This window comes from Typopeltis vanoorti, chromosome 13 (genome assembly GCF_054136105.1).
Source record: "Typopeltis vanoorti isolate ZY-2024b chromosome 13, IOZ_Tvanoo_1.0, whole genome shotgun sequence".
NCBI lineage: Eukaryota > Metazoa > Arthropoda > Arachnida > Uropygi > Thelyphonidae > Typopeltis > Typopeltis vanoorti.
Genome location: NC_143561.1, coordinates 60,213,948 through 60,230,156, shown reverse-complemented (window position 1 = coordinate 60,230,156; position 16,209 = coordinate 60,213,948). Strand labels below are relative to the sequence as shown.

Sequence of the window (16,209 nt, the reverse complement as noted above, 5' to 3'; positions counted from 1 at the left end):
TCGCGTTGTTGAATGGTGCGATACAAAGGGCAAAACAGCAGCTAGAGCGTATGAGCAAAAGTCAACTGAATGAACCAGCCAATAATAAAAAGTATGACAGGAAAAATAGGCGTACGAGTGTAAACATGAACAAAATGAAGGATAGAGTGCTGTATGGAGACTCGTTAGTACGAGGTGTGTTAGTAGAGGATTTGACAAAATCGTACCAACCTGGTGCGACCATAAAGGACGTAACTGCGTCTATTAGAGAGCAAAAGGAAAGGGTGAAAGAAATGATTGTTGTGGCAGGTACGAATGATTTGAAAGGAGATAAAATGGAAATGATAGAAGACCTGAATGAATTGTTTGAGGTAGCAAAAGAAAAGAGTGAGAGAGTTAGAATGATTAGTCTTTTGCCACGGTATGACAGCGAAATGTTTAAAAGGAGGGCCATAATTGCGAATGACTTTATGCGTGGGTTATGTATGATGAGTGGTGTGAAATTTGTGAATGTGTGGAGTGAGTTCAATAGGCGAAAGGATCTATATAAGATGGATGGCTTGCATTTGAATGGTTATGGTGTAAGAAGACTTGAGAAAGTGTTGCTGAATGTGGTGGATGTGCAAATTCAGGGAAACTAGATTTATTAAGGGGGGGAGTAGATATACAGTCCTTAGGGAGGCAGTTGAATGTATGAATGAATATAATATGCCCAAGCGAATAAGGACAACAAATCAGAGTGGGATAGTTAATATAAGGCATCAGGGTAGGGTTGGGGCTAATGGGGGTCTTAAATTCATGTACACTAATGCTAGGAGTATTAGGAACAAGAAGGAAGAGTTTTTGGCCATGGTTGGCACTTCCAGACCACAGGTTATTGGTATTAGTGAGTCATGGCTGACTGTAGATGATATAGCTAGTGGGATTGAATGTGATGGGTATAGTGTGTTCAGGAATGACAGGGAGAATAAAATGGGGGGAGGAGTATTGTTGATGATAGCTGATGAGCTACAGCCAAAGAGAATAGAAGTTGAATTGCAGGGTAGAGAAAAGAGCACATTTGAGGCCATTTGGTGTGAGATTGTGGCTAGCAGAACTAAATATACAATTGGGTGCTGCTATAGACCAGGTGATGGAAAAGATGGTGGTGGTGACAGTATGCACAAGCAAATAGAAGAAATGATTGGAGGGAGGGTAATTATTATGGGAGATTTCAACTATGGTCGCATTGATTGGAGTGAGGAGAGGACACACAGGAGGAAGGAATTGGATTTTATGCGGTTATTAAGGGATAACTATCTGCGACAGCACGTAATGGAAAATACTAGGGGGCAGAGAGTGCTTGACCTAGTAATTACATCTGAGGATTTTGCTATAACAAATATGACCACATTACCACCAATTGGTGAGAGTGATCATAGGGTCTTGACTTGGGAGATGGCTAAAGGTGTGGAATTTTCAATTAAGACAGGGTACATGTGGAATTATGAGGCTGGAAAGTATGACAAGCTTAGGAGTTTGATTGGTTCAGTGCCATGGCATGTACAACTGCAAGGACTAGAAGTTGATTGTGCATGGGAGGCAGTTAAGAAGTGTTTGCATGAAGCAATGACTGACTGTATACCTAGAGTCCGAATAATAAATCAAGTAGGGGTTAAATGGATGAATAACACCATTAAGCTTGAGCTGCAAAAAAAGAAACAACTATGGAGGAAATTTAAGGAGAAAGGTGACCTGCAGCACATGAGCGGTATAAAGCGCAGGCCAGAAGGGTAATGAGTATGGTAAGAAAAGCAAAAAAGGATTACGAAAGAACATTGGCCATGCAGGCTAAAGAGAATCCTAAACAGTTTTTTAGATATGTAGCAAGTAAAAGGAAAAATGTACATGGCAGAATGATTTTAAAGAATGCCGATGGTAGGGAAGTAACTGAATCAGTTGATATAGTTGAGTTACTGAGTGAGCACTTTGCAAGTATATATCATCCAGGTGGTGACATTGCAAAAACGAATAAACCAGTAGATTATACGGGAATTGTGGTGAATGAAGTGGAGGTGAGTAGTCTATTGCATAACCTCAATGTCAATACATCCGTGGGATTTGATGGCATACCAGCTCGTGTCGTACGAGAAGCAGCTAAAGAATTGTCAGTATCCTTGACCATTTTGTTTAATTTGAGTCACGGGTCTGGGTTAGTCCCGAGGGGGTGGAAAGAGGGGAAAATAGTTCCACTGCATAAAGGTGGTTCCAAGACTGCTGTTGTAAATTACCAACCGATTAGCATATCAGGAATCATTGTCAAGGTCTTAGAGAAATTAGTCAAGAAAAGAATACAGGATTGGATAGATGAAAATGGGATATTGTATGGGGGACAATATGGTTTTGTGAAGGATAGATCATGCCTCAGTAACTTGCTCACGTTTTATAACACAGTGACGGCTGAATAGGGGTAATGGGTTTACAGTGATACTACTGGACCTTGCCAAGGCCTTTGAGAGGATACCACATGGAACCCTAATCAGTAAACTGGAGCAGATGGGGATAGATATAGGGTTGGTGAAATGGATAGGAGGGTGGTTGAAGAAGAGATACCAGGTTTATGCAGGAGTGGAGTCTAAAAGACGGCTTGTGACTAGTGTGTGCCGCAGGGCTCTGTTCTTGGACCACTGCTTTTCAATTTGTTCATCAATGATATAGGAAAGGATTTGAGAGGAAGTGTTCACTTGTTTGCTGATGATGCAAATTTGGGTAGAGCAATTGTAAGTGCACAGGATGTCAAAATTTTACAGGACGATTTGGATAGTTTGGAGGACTGGGCTAGGAAAAATGGATGTCAATTTAATGTGGCAAAGTGTAAGGTTATGCACTTTGGGGTGAAAAGAATAGCAGCAGTATATCGCATTGGTGGAACCGTACTCCAGGAGTTGATAAGGCCAGGGATTTGGGAGTGTTGGTGGATAGGGAATTGAAGTTTAGGGGGCACATTGCAAAAGTGACTAAATCAGCTCATCAAATCACTTGGATTCTGAAAAATACTTTAACATGCAGAGACAAACAAGTTGTTGTTCCTCTCTATTGAGCCTTGATAAGACACCAGGGTTTCTTCGTGATGGGGAGGAAATGGAGAGGATCCAGAGACGAGTGACCAAGATGATAGCAGGTCTGTGGAATGAACCTTATGAGAATAGGTTGAAGATTTGTGGGTTGCAGAGATTGGACGATAGGCGAAGGAGGGGTGATATGATTTCGACATTCAAATTACTGAAGGGTTTCTATAAGATTGATCCAGAAGATATTTTTGAAAATATGACTGGTGGTGGGAGGACTAAGGGCCATGCATGGAAGCTGGGCAAGAGCGTGGTTGACAAGGGTGTTAGAGCTAAGTTTTTTACTTGGAGAGTGGTGAATGAGTGGAATAAGCTTCCAGAGTCTGTTGTGGGTGCTACGACCATGAATGAGTTCAAGGCAAGGTATGATAGATACTGTGTCAATGTCGAATAGTTGTTCTTGACATGATGTTAAGGCCTCCCTCGATGAGTCTGTTGACTCCTTGGAGTTGCCTGGAACAATAATAATAATAATAATAATATCCTAAACTATATTCTGAAATTAAGAGTAATTTGGATTTAGAGAGATCTGTCATAAACTGTGCTTTATTGGTTAACTTATTACTATTATTATGTTTATATATATATATACAGGGTGTTCGGGATAAATTTGACAGTTTCGTAAGGAAAAAGAAAATCTTCTTTGTATCTATTAAATTTAATGAATTGACAAAAACACATTACAGGCAGAGTTAATTACAATACTATCAACAAGATTTACTCAAAATAACCACCATTAGCATCGATCACAGCTTCAATTCTGCTTCGGAACCTCGAACAAGCTGATGCTACAGTCTCCCTGGGAAGGGCCGCAAAAACTGTTTTAATTTTATCCATTAACTGGGCTTTTGTATTACTGGAAGTGCGATTGGTGTCTTTTTCAACTGCGCCCCATACAAAATAATCCATGGGGTTAAGGTCTGGGGAGTTTGGAGGCCAAACATTTGGACTGGTGAAGTCGTAGAAATTTTCAGACAACCATTTTTGACTTTTCCCAGAGGTGTGGCAAGGGGCCGAATCCTGCTGCCATACATACGGCCTACCATTGGCTACCCTTGTTATCCAGGACTTGACTACAGTTAGCAACTCCACGAACAAAGCCCGAATTCCAATGCCAGGGTTCTTCAACACCTGTTCCTGCAGATTTGCGAGGAATTCTGCTGTACGAACGCAATCAGATCGTCTGCTAGGGATCTTTCTTCTTGCTACATCCTCATAGTCACCATTGCAAGTCTCTAGTTCATGCCTGATTGTTTTTACTGTATTCAGGGAGCATTGGGCAGCAGTCGTAATATCCTTATTTTGATGGCGGGCACGAATCATCATGATACAAGTTATTCTCTTCCATGATTCAGGTGGGTTCCAGCTATCCATCCTTTCTGACATCTTGTATATGAATGAAGAAGGGTCCAAACTTTTAAATGAAGAGAAGTGTGTGTTAATACATGTAACTTACGGAAAAATATAATTAATTATAAATATATCAAATTTATCCCGAACACCCTGTATATATATATATAGAGAGAGAGAGAGATTTTAAATACAAGCTAAAATGCAATTATTGCTCACTATTAAAAAAAAAAAAAAAAAGAGTGTTTTGGTTCTTTGTTCCCTACAAGTTTTCTATAGTAGGGAACAAAGAACCAGAACACAAATCTTACCTGAAGATTTCAGTGAGCATAATGCAAAATTAATGCATCCGTAATGATCATTAATTATATTATGGTTACTTTCCCTTAGAAGTTGTTAAAATATCAAAGATGTTGATGATAAATCCTTAGTTATCTATCTTTCATTTAAAAAAATGCAAAGTTCAATTCTTTGATACTACTTCTGAGCACTCAAGGTAATTAAATTACTATACATTTTTATTCTTTCCTTCCTCCCTTTAAAAAAATGTTTTAAATACTATATATAAATTATTTATCAAAATATGTTGAAATTTTGCTAATATCTGATATATTTTAAAATGTATACCATAGTAATTAAAATTTCTAAATGTTATCTCATTTTCTTTTTTAAGGTGCTGATCGAATGTCTTCATTTGGAGATTTTATTGCACTTTCTGATCCTTGTGATATAATTACTGCTAAAATCATATCAAGAGAGGTGAATGAAAAAAGAAAATGAGGATTTTTTTTATAGGTTACAAATTAGAAATTGGATATAAATTTTTGAATAAAAAATGCTTCAGAGATTATAGGACTTTTATAAATATTGTAGAACTTGTTTCAAAACCACCTAAATATATCATTTGGGTTGTTATTTTTATTTATTTATTTTTGTTTGTTTGTGGTTATACAAAAAAAGTAGCATATTTAATGTTTTTAAATAACATTCCTAATTTTACATATTTGATTATATTAAATATGAAATAAAGAGCCACCTTTTTTGAAATTTACAAAGCAAAAATTAAAATGTCTTTTTTTATCAGTTTTAATTGCATGGCAATGGTGGTTAGTACTCATTTTCTCAGCATAAACAATTTACAGTAAATAACTCTTGATTTGCTGTGAAGAAAATGGTATATATCTTCATTAGTTTCACATTTGACAAAACAAACAAAAATGAGCACACAGAACATTGACATCCTCCACAACTAATTAAGATTTTTCATATCAGAGTACTATGATAGTTTGACGACATGATTTAGTTTATATTTTAGCTAGCTCGTTATTGATAGTTTTCCTCCAAATCTGGTATTCATTTAGACAACAGTATTATCAGTCTTGACACTTTGCTGCTTCTAACTGTATTTGTCCATCCAAATCTTGGTCTTCCTCTGGATCCTTGTCTCCAAAATCCTGAACTCAGACTTGTTTTGTGAACCTTTCCTCTCTCATTCAGTTTAAGTAATTACAAACCTTAGATTAGCTGTGCTTGCATGCTGATTTCATTTAAATACCAAGAAAGTGATGACATGAGTCCAGAACAAGTTACATCACTTAAATCCATGGTAGGAAGAAGAGGAAGTTATCTCCTTGCTGCCACACAAAAATGTCTTTTCTGGTATGAATACTAAGATGTTGATTATCATTCATGTTGATGTTTAATGAAATAAACACATGTCTATGGATAACATATACTAACTAAATTTATTTAGTTAATAAATTATTACTCCATTATAATAATTTGGTTAACAAGGCATCTCCATGGGCACAAAGAAATACTAAGCACAGCAAATACATACAGGCACACTGATAAGAAAGCAAATATAGACTGAATGTGAATGATGGGATCCTACAGTCTTAACTGGTGCCCTTTATTGGTGCAATGATACCAACTTGCTACTGAAGGTTTCTTGATGACAGTCTCCTAGATTTTTGGCAAAGTGAGGCAGATTAATTTGTTAAGATTTGGCAAATATAATGCTGAGACAAATTTTAAGAATAGTCTCTTGGATTTATATCTGCTTCTATATAAAGAGAGAGGTTTTTCTCCAACCCGAATCCAGTGATCTGTATTCATGATATGGTCTGCTACTCTAGAACATCTATAGTGCAGATAATGGATAGAGTTTGTGTGTTCTTCCAGGTGGAAGAACACAAGAACTCTGTCCATTAGTCTTCCATTAGTATATCTAGAATATTAACTGTTCTACCTGTTTGTCCAAAGTTAGATAGTTTGTAATAGTAAGAGATGCAGTAGATCCCAGGATGTTCTAGATGATAGAGAGAATCTTTTGGTGAGCAGATAAAGGTAGCTGGTTTTTGGTATGGCTTGAAGGCATTCTGTGTTGTACTTTTTAGAACCTGTGAAGTTTTTTCTCAGGTGTCCTGGATTTCTTTGTATTCTGATTTTTTTTGGGGGGGAGGGGGATTGGGCTTGGTGGATGAGCAAAGAGTTTGTTTATTTTGTGAAGGGGAAAGCCACTGGCTAGAAAAGTGTTCTGGATGTGACCGATTTCTGTGGAGAGACAGGTGAGGGCTGTGCAAATGGTTCTAGCACAGTTTGCTGATGTTTTGATGACCGCATCACTGGGAGAGATGATGATGATCCGATGATAGTGGATGTACCTTCCAGTGTCGGTATGTTTTCTGTAGATATAAAAGAACAAGGATCTATTGGGCAGTTGGGTGACAAGTATCAAGAAAGGGCAGACAGTTACTGTTATTCTTTTCAATTGAAATAGATCTTCAGGGTGTTGTCTGTTACGGTCTGATAAAAACATTTCCACCATTTTCATCAGTAGATTAGAAAGATTTGAGGTGCACAGAATTTTTAACAAGGCTTAGGATTATAAGGTTTAAGTTTTTGGATGGTTTGCAAAATTATATTCTGGTCTCCTGAAACCATCCAAAAACTTAAACCTTTTAAAACTAGGCCTCTCCAGATTTATGGGTTATCTAAAATACACAGAACATACCCATAAAGGACAACATTGGTTCTCTTACTTATAAAGTGACCAAACACTTATTCCAAGAACTCTCTCTCTTATTACATGCCACATTTCCTCACATGTTAAAAATTCTGTGCACCTGAACTCTTTCTTGTTAGACATAGTCCTCAAAGAAACTCCAGAGCTCTGAAAAACTGTGTTAAAACTAGACTTCTAGTGCATTGGAGGTCTAATGTGAAAGCATGGGTAACTGTAGCCTTTCTCAAAGAATTGTTTGACAGCTGCTTTGTACAAGAAATGAAAGGCTATTGTGAGGAGAACATCCCTTTCAAAATTTTACTCATTGTAGACAGTGCTCCTGGCCACCCTTGAACATTAGATAATCTGCACCTTAACATTCCAGCCATGGATGGTTTGATAGTTACAAGGAGAGGAAGCTGCTGCAGATATCATCGCTTGCATAAAAATTTCCACAGGATTTAGCAAAGGTCATTGATGACAGTGGTTACACAAAAGATCAGATTTTTAATGTAGATGAAACGCATTTCTACCACCCATTACCACCTCACTGCTTTAGCCCATAGATCAGTGTGTCATAGCAGCCTTCAAGCTGTACTACTTAAGAAGAACCTTCAGCAAGTGTATTTTAGCAATAAACGTTGAGGAAAGCACTGGGCAAGAAGTCTTTGGGAAATTCCGGAAGGGCTTTACAATTTTAATTGGCATCAAGGTTCCATGTATTTCATATAGCCTTGATGCCGACTAAAATTGTAAAGCCTGGTAAGATCTCTACACCGAAAGGGCCTAGAAAAATTATGTCCACAGTTACTAGATGATTTTGAGGGCTTAGAAAATCCTATACCTGAAGTAATTAACAATTGTAGAGATGGCAAACAGACCTAGAAGTGAAGCCACAAGACGAAGCTGAACTTATGGAGTCCCATTCTCAGCTTCTTAGCAATGCAGAGCAGAGGCAAGAAGAAGATTTGCCTAAAGAGTATCCATTGTTGAGTTTAAAGGCTAACTTCCAAAATTTTCTCCAAAGCTTTCCATCATTTCAAAGCTGGCATGGCTCTTTTGGAAAAGCATGATCCAGATTTTGAAGGTAAATGCTAATATTGTAAGGTATTATGCCTGTCACACAAAAATCTACAGAGAAAAGAAAAGACCAGTACCATCAACCCAATCTCATCAAATGTAGAAGATACATGCAGATAGGATGCAGTGCTACACCCAACCAAAAACAGATGGTATTGCAGCATGCAAACTCATTCAATAAAACAGTTTTCATACCATTACTTTTTTTCTATTTCAATCATAACTGCACTATCTTCAAACTCGAATACAGTGCTTTGAATTGCAAATATTTTTGAGTTATGTACCCCCCCCCCCCAAGAACTGAAGGCGACATAACTCCAAGCTATCACCGTATTTAAAGGATACTAGCCTCATTTCAAATTTACTTAGGAGTGAGCTTATATAAAGACTACAATACAAATCTTCACATACCATCTTTTCCTAAAATTCACTCCAAATTCTTGATAACTGTGGCTTGCATAAAAAGCTTGCATAACTATGGGGGTGGGGGCTTGCATAAAAAGTTTAATGGTTCAAGATTTCATGCAAATTTGAAGTTTCCAAACATACTGCGATGTGCAGAAAACTGTTCTGATCCATATTGCTGTGTTCATTGATCGCACAATACACTACAAAAATTTGATACACTTTTCATATTCTGATGAATCACTTGGTACATCTTAACTTTCTCAAGAGCTCTCATCAATCTTTTTCTTTAGAGAAATGTCTTTTCATCAAGTGGACTTTTGTTTCAAAGCTGGCCAGTTGTGTGAAAATTGATTTGATATTTATAACATATACTCACTTTATGCTATAGCTAACACCACAGTGATGCATTCACTTTACCAGATTACTACAAAAATTCCAACCCTAGCCTCCCAACATTTATGCTGTTCTAAAGAAAGTTCATTATAGCAAACCTTTCAATGTAGTATTCCTTTGATCCTTATAAGTTTGTAGTGATCTGATATTTGTTTTCTCTTTGGATTAACGGAACTTGGTGAATCAGCTGTTTTGGTCATTTGATTCAATCAAAGTACAGATTTATAGCAGAGTCAAGATACCTTCTTAATTTGGATTTTAACCCAAAATTCAGCATGGTAATTATGAATAAAATGTACAATATTGTACTAAATTGCAATAAATAAGATGTCATCATCAATTTCCTGATATGTACCCACAAGGGATGTTCAAGCTACTATGACAGCACTTGAGGTGTGGCTATTAAATAACGAGACTGGTTGTAAAAATGTGGTTCATTATTACAATTGTACAACTTGTTATCCCCCCTTCAACATACTCCCCTCTATCTATACACTGTTGCATATGAATTTTCATTGTTGAAAGCAGTGCTGCAAGTCATCAGGTGTTATCTGCTTCAGTAGCTATGCTGTTTTTCTCCTTTACCTCATCCACTGACATTACCTTCTAGGGCACTTCTGACTGAATCAGTACACCTAGATCTTAGTCTTCCTCTGGGTCTTTATTCTGCAATATTGACATCAAACACCTGTTTTGCTAATCTTTTCTCTCTGTCACATATTTGTGATCTCTAATCTTTGATCAAGTGCTTTTATTTGTAACCCAACTGTCAGTTCTATAATTTAGAACTGGTTTGAACACTGTCTTTTATACTACTAGTTTAGTATTTTGGCTAATTTCTCTCATATTCCGTATAAATTTGTTCAGTTCACTCCCCATCATACCAGGTATGTTTATTCTGTTGTTTATTTCCATTTTTAATTTTCCATCTTCACTAAAACCTGTGTCCAAATAGCTGAAATATTTTACTTTTTTTATAGGTTCTTTATTGCAAATGCAGTTGAGGTGTTCCCACTTATTTTTGTAGTTTGTCTGTGTAATTGTTATTTTCATAGTTTGTCTTTTTATTGCTGAAAAATTTTTGCAGTTGTTATTCAGTTTAGTTAGAGAATCCCTGGAGACTTGTACTGGATGCATTTAGGACAACATCATCTGCATAAAGCAAAGAGCTAAGTTTGATATCTTGAATTCTAATAACAGGTTTATTGCCTATTTCTTTCGTGATCCATATAAATGATTAATAAGAGTGGAGATAGATGCATCCTTGTTTTACACTTGATTCTATCAATCCATTTTTCTGTTTTTCCTTTAATGATTTGTCATAAAGTGAAAATTTGATTTTGGCAACCTGTTTGGAGAAGAACAGCTTGTTCTCCAAGGTTATCTTCCACAATTTTTCTCAGCCTCTTATCAAGTTTGTTTGCATTAATCTTACCTGGAACACTTAGTAGAGAAATTCTTCTGTAATTCTCAATTCAACTTTGTACACATTAATTCTAAATATATGTATCTGAATCAGTATACACACAAGCACAAGTGTAAATTTATACAAATAGTTTTCATATTTAAGCTGTGTAAAAAGATGTATGGTGAGCTCATCTAAATAAAAGAATATAATAATTTCATTGAGAAAACAGAGACCAAGAAAGACATCACACTAATATATCAATCTGCATTTCATAAAAATTTATGTCAAGTCACACTATCAATTGTCTGTGGGTTGATAGAGTAGGCAATTATGATATTAATCCCTGTAATAAATTATCAAATTAAAGTTCTGTTTTCAATCATCCAGTTCCTTCATGAACAAGAAGGATGAGTGAAGAAACAAAGTAGTCCTACCTTCCACCAGCAGTAGTAGAAAGACTAATAATTCTTATACAGTATAATACAGGCACAGGTATTAAATAATTGCTTTTATTCCAGTTGACAGAGTAGGCAATTATGATATTAATCCCTATACTAAATTATCAAATTAAAGTTCTATTCTCAATCATCCAGTTCTATTCTTTTATTTTCGCGAACAAGAAGGATGAGTGAAGAAGCAAAGTAGTCCTATTTTCCAGCAGCAGTAGTAGTAGTAGAAAGAATGATAATTCTTATACAGTATAATACAGGCACAGATATTAAATAATTTCTTTTATTCTAGTTACCAAAGAATGTCTTTGGTAATTGGAATGCATTAGAACATATTAAAAAATGTACTTCTAATTTAACCACATCTCTTGCAGAAAAATCTGAGAACCTTTTAAAACAGCAACATTTAAGCTGCTTTTATTAATTTTTTTTTTTTTTATAGAATCCCTACCTACGAAAGGTTGCAAACTTATAGTACTGTGTGGGTGGGTTAAGGATTTTTTTAAAAATTAATTTTATATATTTCTGAATATATTTATTTTTTACTAATTGGAAACTCTGCTTTAGAGACCAAACATGGAAGTTTTTCAAGCCATTTCAGACCCTCCAGTAAGTGAGGCACTGGTCACACACCAGATGATGAGATTCATTCCACCTGAAAACAATCACAATCCTCTTCACCCATGGCAGGATTCAAACATGCATCTTGTTGGTTAAAGCAGATATACTTACTCAGCCAACCAGACTGACATACCACTCTTTTTTACTTCTTAACACTTTGCCAATTTCTGGTGAAATTACTCAAACTTTGCATTGTTCAAATAGTCACTGGTGAGTGATGTCAATGTCAAAGGATATGTTTACATTGGCAGAATTAGTTAAGCACCAGAGAGAATCTTGTTTTTTAATACTGCATTTTAAGACAACTCTTTGGACTTCTGCCATTGATAAGAATATTTTTGTACGTTGCTTCTTCTTTAGTTTGTTGGAATGCTGCTGTCAGTAATAAATAGTCACATGCATTAAGACTCATTTTATGTCATCGTGATATTGAGATGTTTTTGGTATTCTGAGTGGTGAAGATTATCAAAAAGAGGAAAATTTGTTTTATTAGGGCCAGTGATGTTCAAAGTGGGCCTGGACAGAGACTGATATTCAACCAATTATGCCTCTTAGTGGAGATTATAGTAGTAATTTCTTGATAATATGGTGTTGCTTAAAACAAATTGTGTTATGCTAACAAGAGCATTGAGTTCAAGATTGAAGTTTGATGTTTATCAGGTTGATTTATGAAGTTGATGTTTATCAGATAAATATGGAATTAAATTTTTCTTTAAAAACTGGGAAGGGATTTCTTTGATCATGAAAGTGTTAATAAAATGGATACATTTTATTTTTTAATTTCTACTGAAGGTCTCAATCCTTCCTTCCTTCTATGCTATAATATTTGAAATTTTTACCTTCTGCTCCATGCAGCCAGTCATTTTTTCCAAGAATATGTAGATTGTTTACACAGAATACATAGATAATTTACAATTACATTCTGTGTGACTTCATACAAATCATATCAGTCATATATATAGGCACTTCACTCTCATGTTGGCTGATATTGTTATCAACATGTTCTTTTTGTTGGAATAAATCATTTCTTATAAGTTTCATTATTCCATATTTTCCTGAAGTATTCTCCTCTGCCTTGCTCAAAATTTGTTTCAAAGAATAAAGATTTAGGTCATTGTGTAGAACATAAAATTCTTTCAGAATAGGAATTGCTCTGCTATGATGTTCTAAATAACAGAAAGTATGAATATACTTTATTTCTTCTTCTTCTTTAGCTAGTTGAACCTCTATTCTTAGCTATATGCAATAGCTTCTTCCATTCTTTTCTGTCTTGAGCTTTTTCATTCCAGTTCTGAATTTCCATCTCAGCTAAGTCGTTTTGGATATTATTCTCCCAATGCATCCGCTGTCTACCTCTGGGTCGCTTTCTGTTTCAATTTGAATGGTTGTTTAGCTATTCTCTTCGCACCCATTTTTTTTTTTTTTTCATGTCCAAGCTATCTTAACCTGCTTGCTCGAATCTCATCAACTAGAAGTGTTTGAAAGACACAGTAGGTTCACCACAATTTAGGAGTTTGTTAAAGTATTCTCTCCACCTGTTTGCGATTTCATCTCTAGTGTCTAGTATTTGTGCATTGCTATTGTTGATTACTATTGTTTTCATACGTGGGCCTGTTTTTTGTTTTTTAGTTTCATGGAAAAATTTTCCGGGATTATTTACTGCTAAGTATTTCTGGATTTCTTCAATCTGTTCATGAAAGAATTTTCTTTTCTGTTGTCTTATTATTTTATTGGCTTCCTTTGCTGCTCTCTTTGTATCTCAGAAAGGCATGAATATCAGCTGGGTTATTAAGCCATGTGCTTCTATCTTTTTTCTTTTTCTTTACTGCCCATTCACATTCTTCATTGAACCATTTTTTATGCTGTATTTTATTTTGAATTCCAATTGAATTTTCTGCTGCTAATTTTATGCTACCTTGATATGATTCCAGATGCTTCCCACCACAACAAGGCAGAGACACCATCGGGGGGGGGGATACTTTGTTATTTAGATATAATAATTTTATATTATTAATTTCAATAGTACAGTGCTTAGTGATACAATTTGTTAGGGCATCTACACATTAAAATTCTTTTTTCTTCTCTCTTCAAGGATTAGGCATTTGCCTGTTACACCGCTTCACTGGCCTTTCCATTTTGCAACTGGTCTCTCTTTCTCTTTCTTTCCCCTTGGCCTATATTTATCCACCTCTTTTGATAGCCAATATCTTTCCATCCTAATTTGAATTTAGGATTAAAATTATTCCATTTAAGAATAAAAGTTTCTTATTATAATTATAACATAAGTGATCATTTATAACAAAGTTATATGTTTTACTTAAAAGGGAAATAATAATAAAAGGTTTTCATGAATAATATATTAACATCTTGTATTTCATATTGTTTCCATACATGAGAGGTCAAAGAATGTATATGCTCATCCAGGCAATGTGTGTGGGGGGTGCAATTGAGAACTGAGGAAGAAGTTGGACATTTTCTTGAAGAGTTGCAGTTCATAGTTTTTTGTAGGAGAAGCAGTTCCACTGTGTTTGCAGTATGAATACATATTCAAGAAATAAATACTGTGTTGTTTTTCTTTAGTAATCATGTTATCCAGTAAGCCTGTTATAACTGTTTATAACTGAGTTAGCTTTGCATTAGGACCCCCCCCCCCCCCCGATTTACACATTCAGTGTGATAACGAAGTACCACGTGATATCAACATCATGTGCAGCTACTATAAATAAGCAAACGTATTCTCTGTACATAATCAGTACACATTTGCCAGTAATGGGGAAATCTAATGTAAGTCAATTTGACTGCAGGCAGATAGTTGGGGCCTGGAGGGCAGGGGCTAGTATTTTGGAAACAGCCACACTTGTTGGTTGCTCCTGTACTACTGTATCAAGACTGTACCAGAACTGGATTAACCACGAACAGATGTCTAGCAAAAAGGTTCACATTGGTCAGCCATGTGTAGTTGATCCTAGAGAGGTGAGTGTTGGGTGGTATGACTGATATCTCAGCAACGACATGCAACAGTCACACAACACATCCACCAGTACATTAGCAGGGCAGTTCAACTCATTTCCGTATGCTTCATGTGCCGCACCTTGCTTCACCTGGGGTTCCACAGCCAGAGAGCAACAAGCGTACCCTTGATGATGGCCAGGCATCACAAACAGTGCTAAGGAATATTGGCAATGGTCATTAGGAGTGAAGTCTTATTTCCTGCTGCACCATGCTGATGATCAGGTTTGTATTTGGCATAAACAGTATGAAGCCCTATCCCCCGGTTGCATAGTTGGGGTTCAACAGTCACTGGAGGTGGTGTTATGGTCTGGGGAGCATTTTCCTGGCATGCCCTAGATCCGTTGGTTATCATTCCACAAACACTGAATGGTGAGTGGCTACATGAACCTGTTAGCTGACCATCTCCATCCATATCTGCAGAAGGTCTACTCCAACCACAGCACCATCTTTTAACAGGATAATGAACCTTGTCATCAGGTTTGTACAACTATTGAGTGGTTGGAGGAAGAAGACAACAAATTTGAAATATTGCCTTGGCCCCCAAACTTCCCTGACTGTAATCCAATTGAACATGTGTGGGAGATGCTAGAACATGGTGTGAAAACTACTGATCCTCCTCCACCATGGAATGAATGTGAACTGATGGAATTGCTGCAACAGACATGGGTCGACTTAAGCATGGAGGATGTTTGACACCATGTGGAATCTGTTCCTAGGCATCTGCGAATTGTGATTGCACAGAGAGGTGGACCAACATGTTGTTAGGCGGGTGTTCCTAATGCAAGGCTAACTCAGTTTATAATCACTGTATTTCAAAGATCAAAATGTCTTGATATTTTATTATTTATATATAATAATGCACACACAAGCACTACTTGAAACTTTTTATTTTTCTTCTCAAATAAACATATATGATTATTTAAAACAAATAAATTTTTCATTGTTTCAACTTAAATGTGCAGACATAGAAAATTTTTCCCTAACTAAAATGAGTAAAAAGTTGAACGAAATTAAATTTGTTGCAGGTATCTGATGGTATTATTGCACCTGGTTATGACCCTCAGGCTTTAGAGATTTTAAGAAAAAAGAAAGGGGGAAACTATTGTGTATTGAAAGTAAGGACAAGTTTTAAATTTAAATTGTTATATATATGCAAACTGCTGCATTTTCAAGAATAAAATTTTCATGAAATATATATTTTTCTTGGTATGTTTTATTGATTTATGTTTACAAAAAATTTAGCTAAGCTACTGATATATAGTTAGATGTAATTTAGAAATAAAAGAATGGAGCTAGTTCTGTTCTGAATGTAAGAGCCTGTCATCAAGAATTGCACCTGAATTTCATAATTTTAAATAAGCAGTTTACATGTTCACTAGAAACATGCAATTTTTT

General features: G+C 36.0%; 1 protein-coding gene across 1 annotated transcript in view; it reads left to right on the top strand.

The window, feature by feature from the left end:
- Positions 1–16,209, top strand: part of LOC150100206 (bifunctional purine biosynthesis protein ATIC) — a 307,282-nt gene that overhangs the window by 165,951 nt on the left and 125,122 nt on the right. Inside the window, exons 11-12 of the mRNA XM_090403041.1 lie at positions 5,110–5,195; positions 15,840–15,929. Of these exons, the coding sequence (XP_090259167.1) occupies positions 5,110–5,195; positions 15,840–15,929 (176 nt within the window). The remainder of the gene's footprint in view (positions 1–5,109; positions 5,196–15,839; positions 15,930–16,209) is intronic.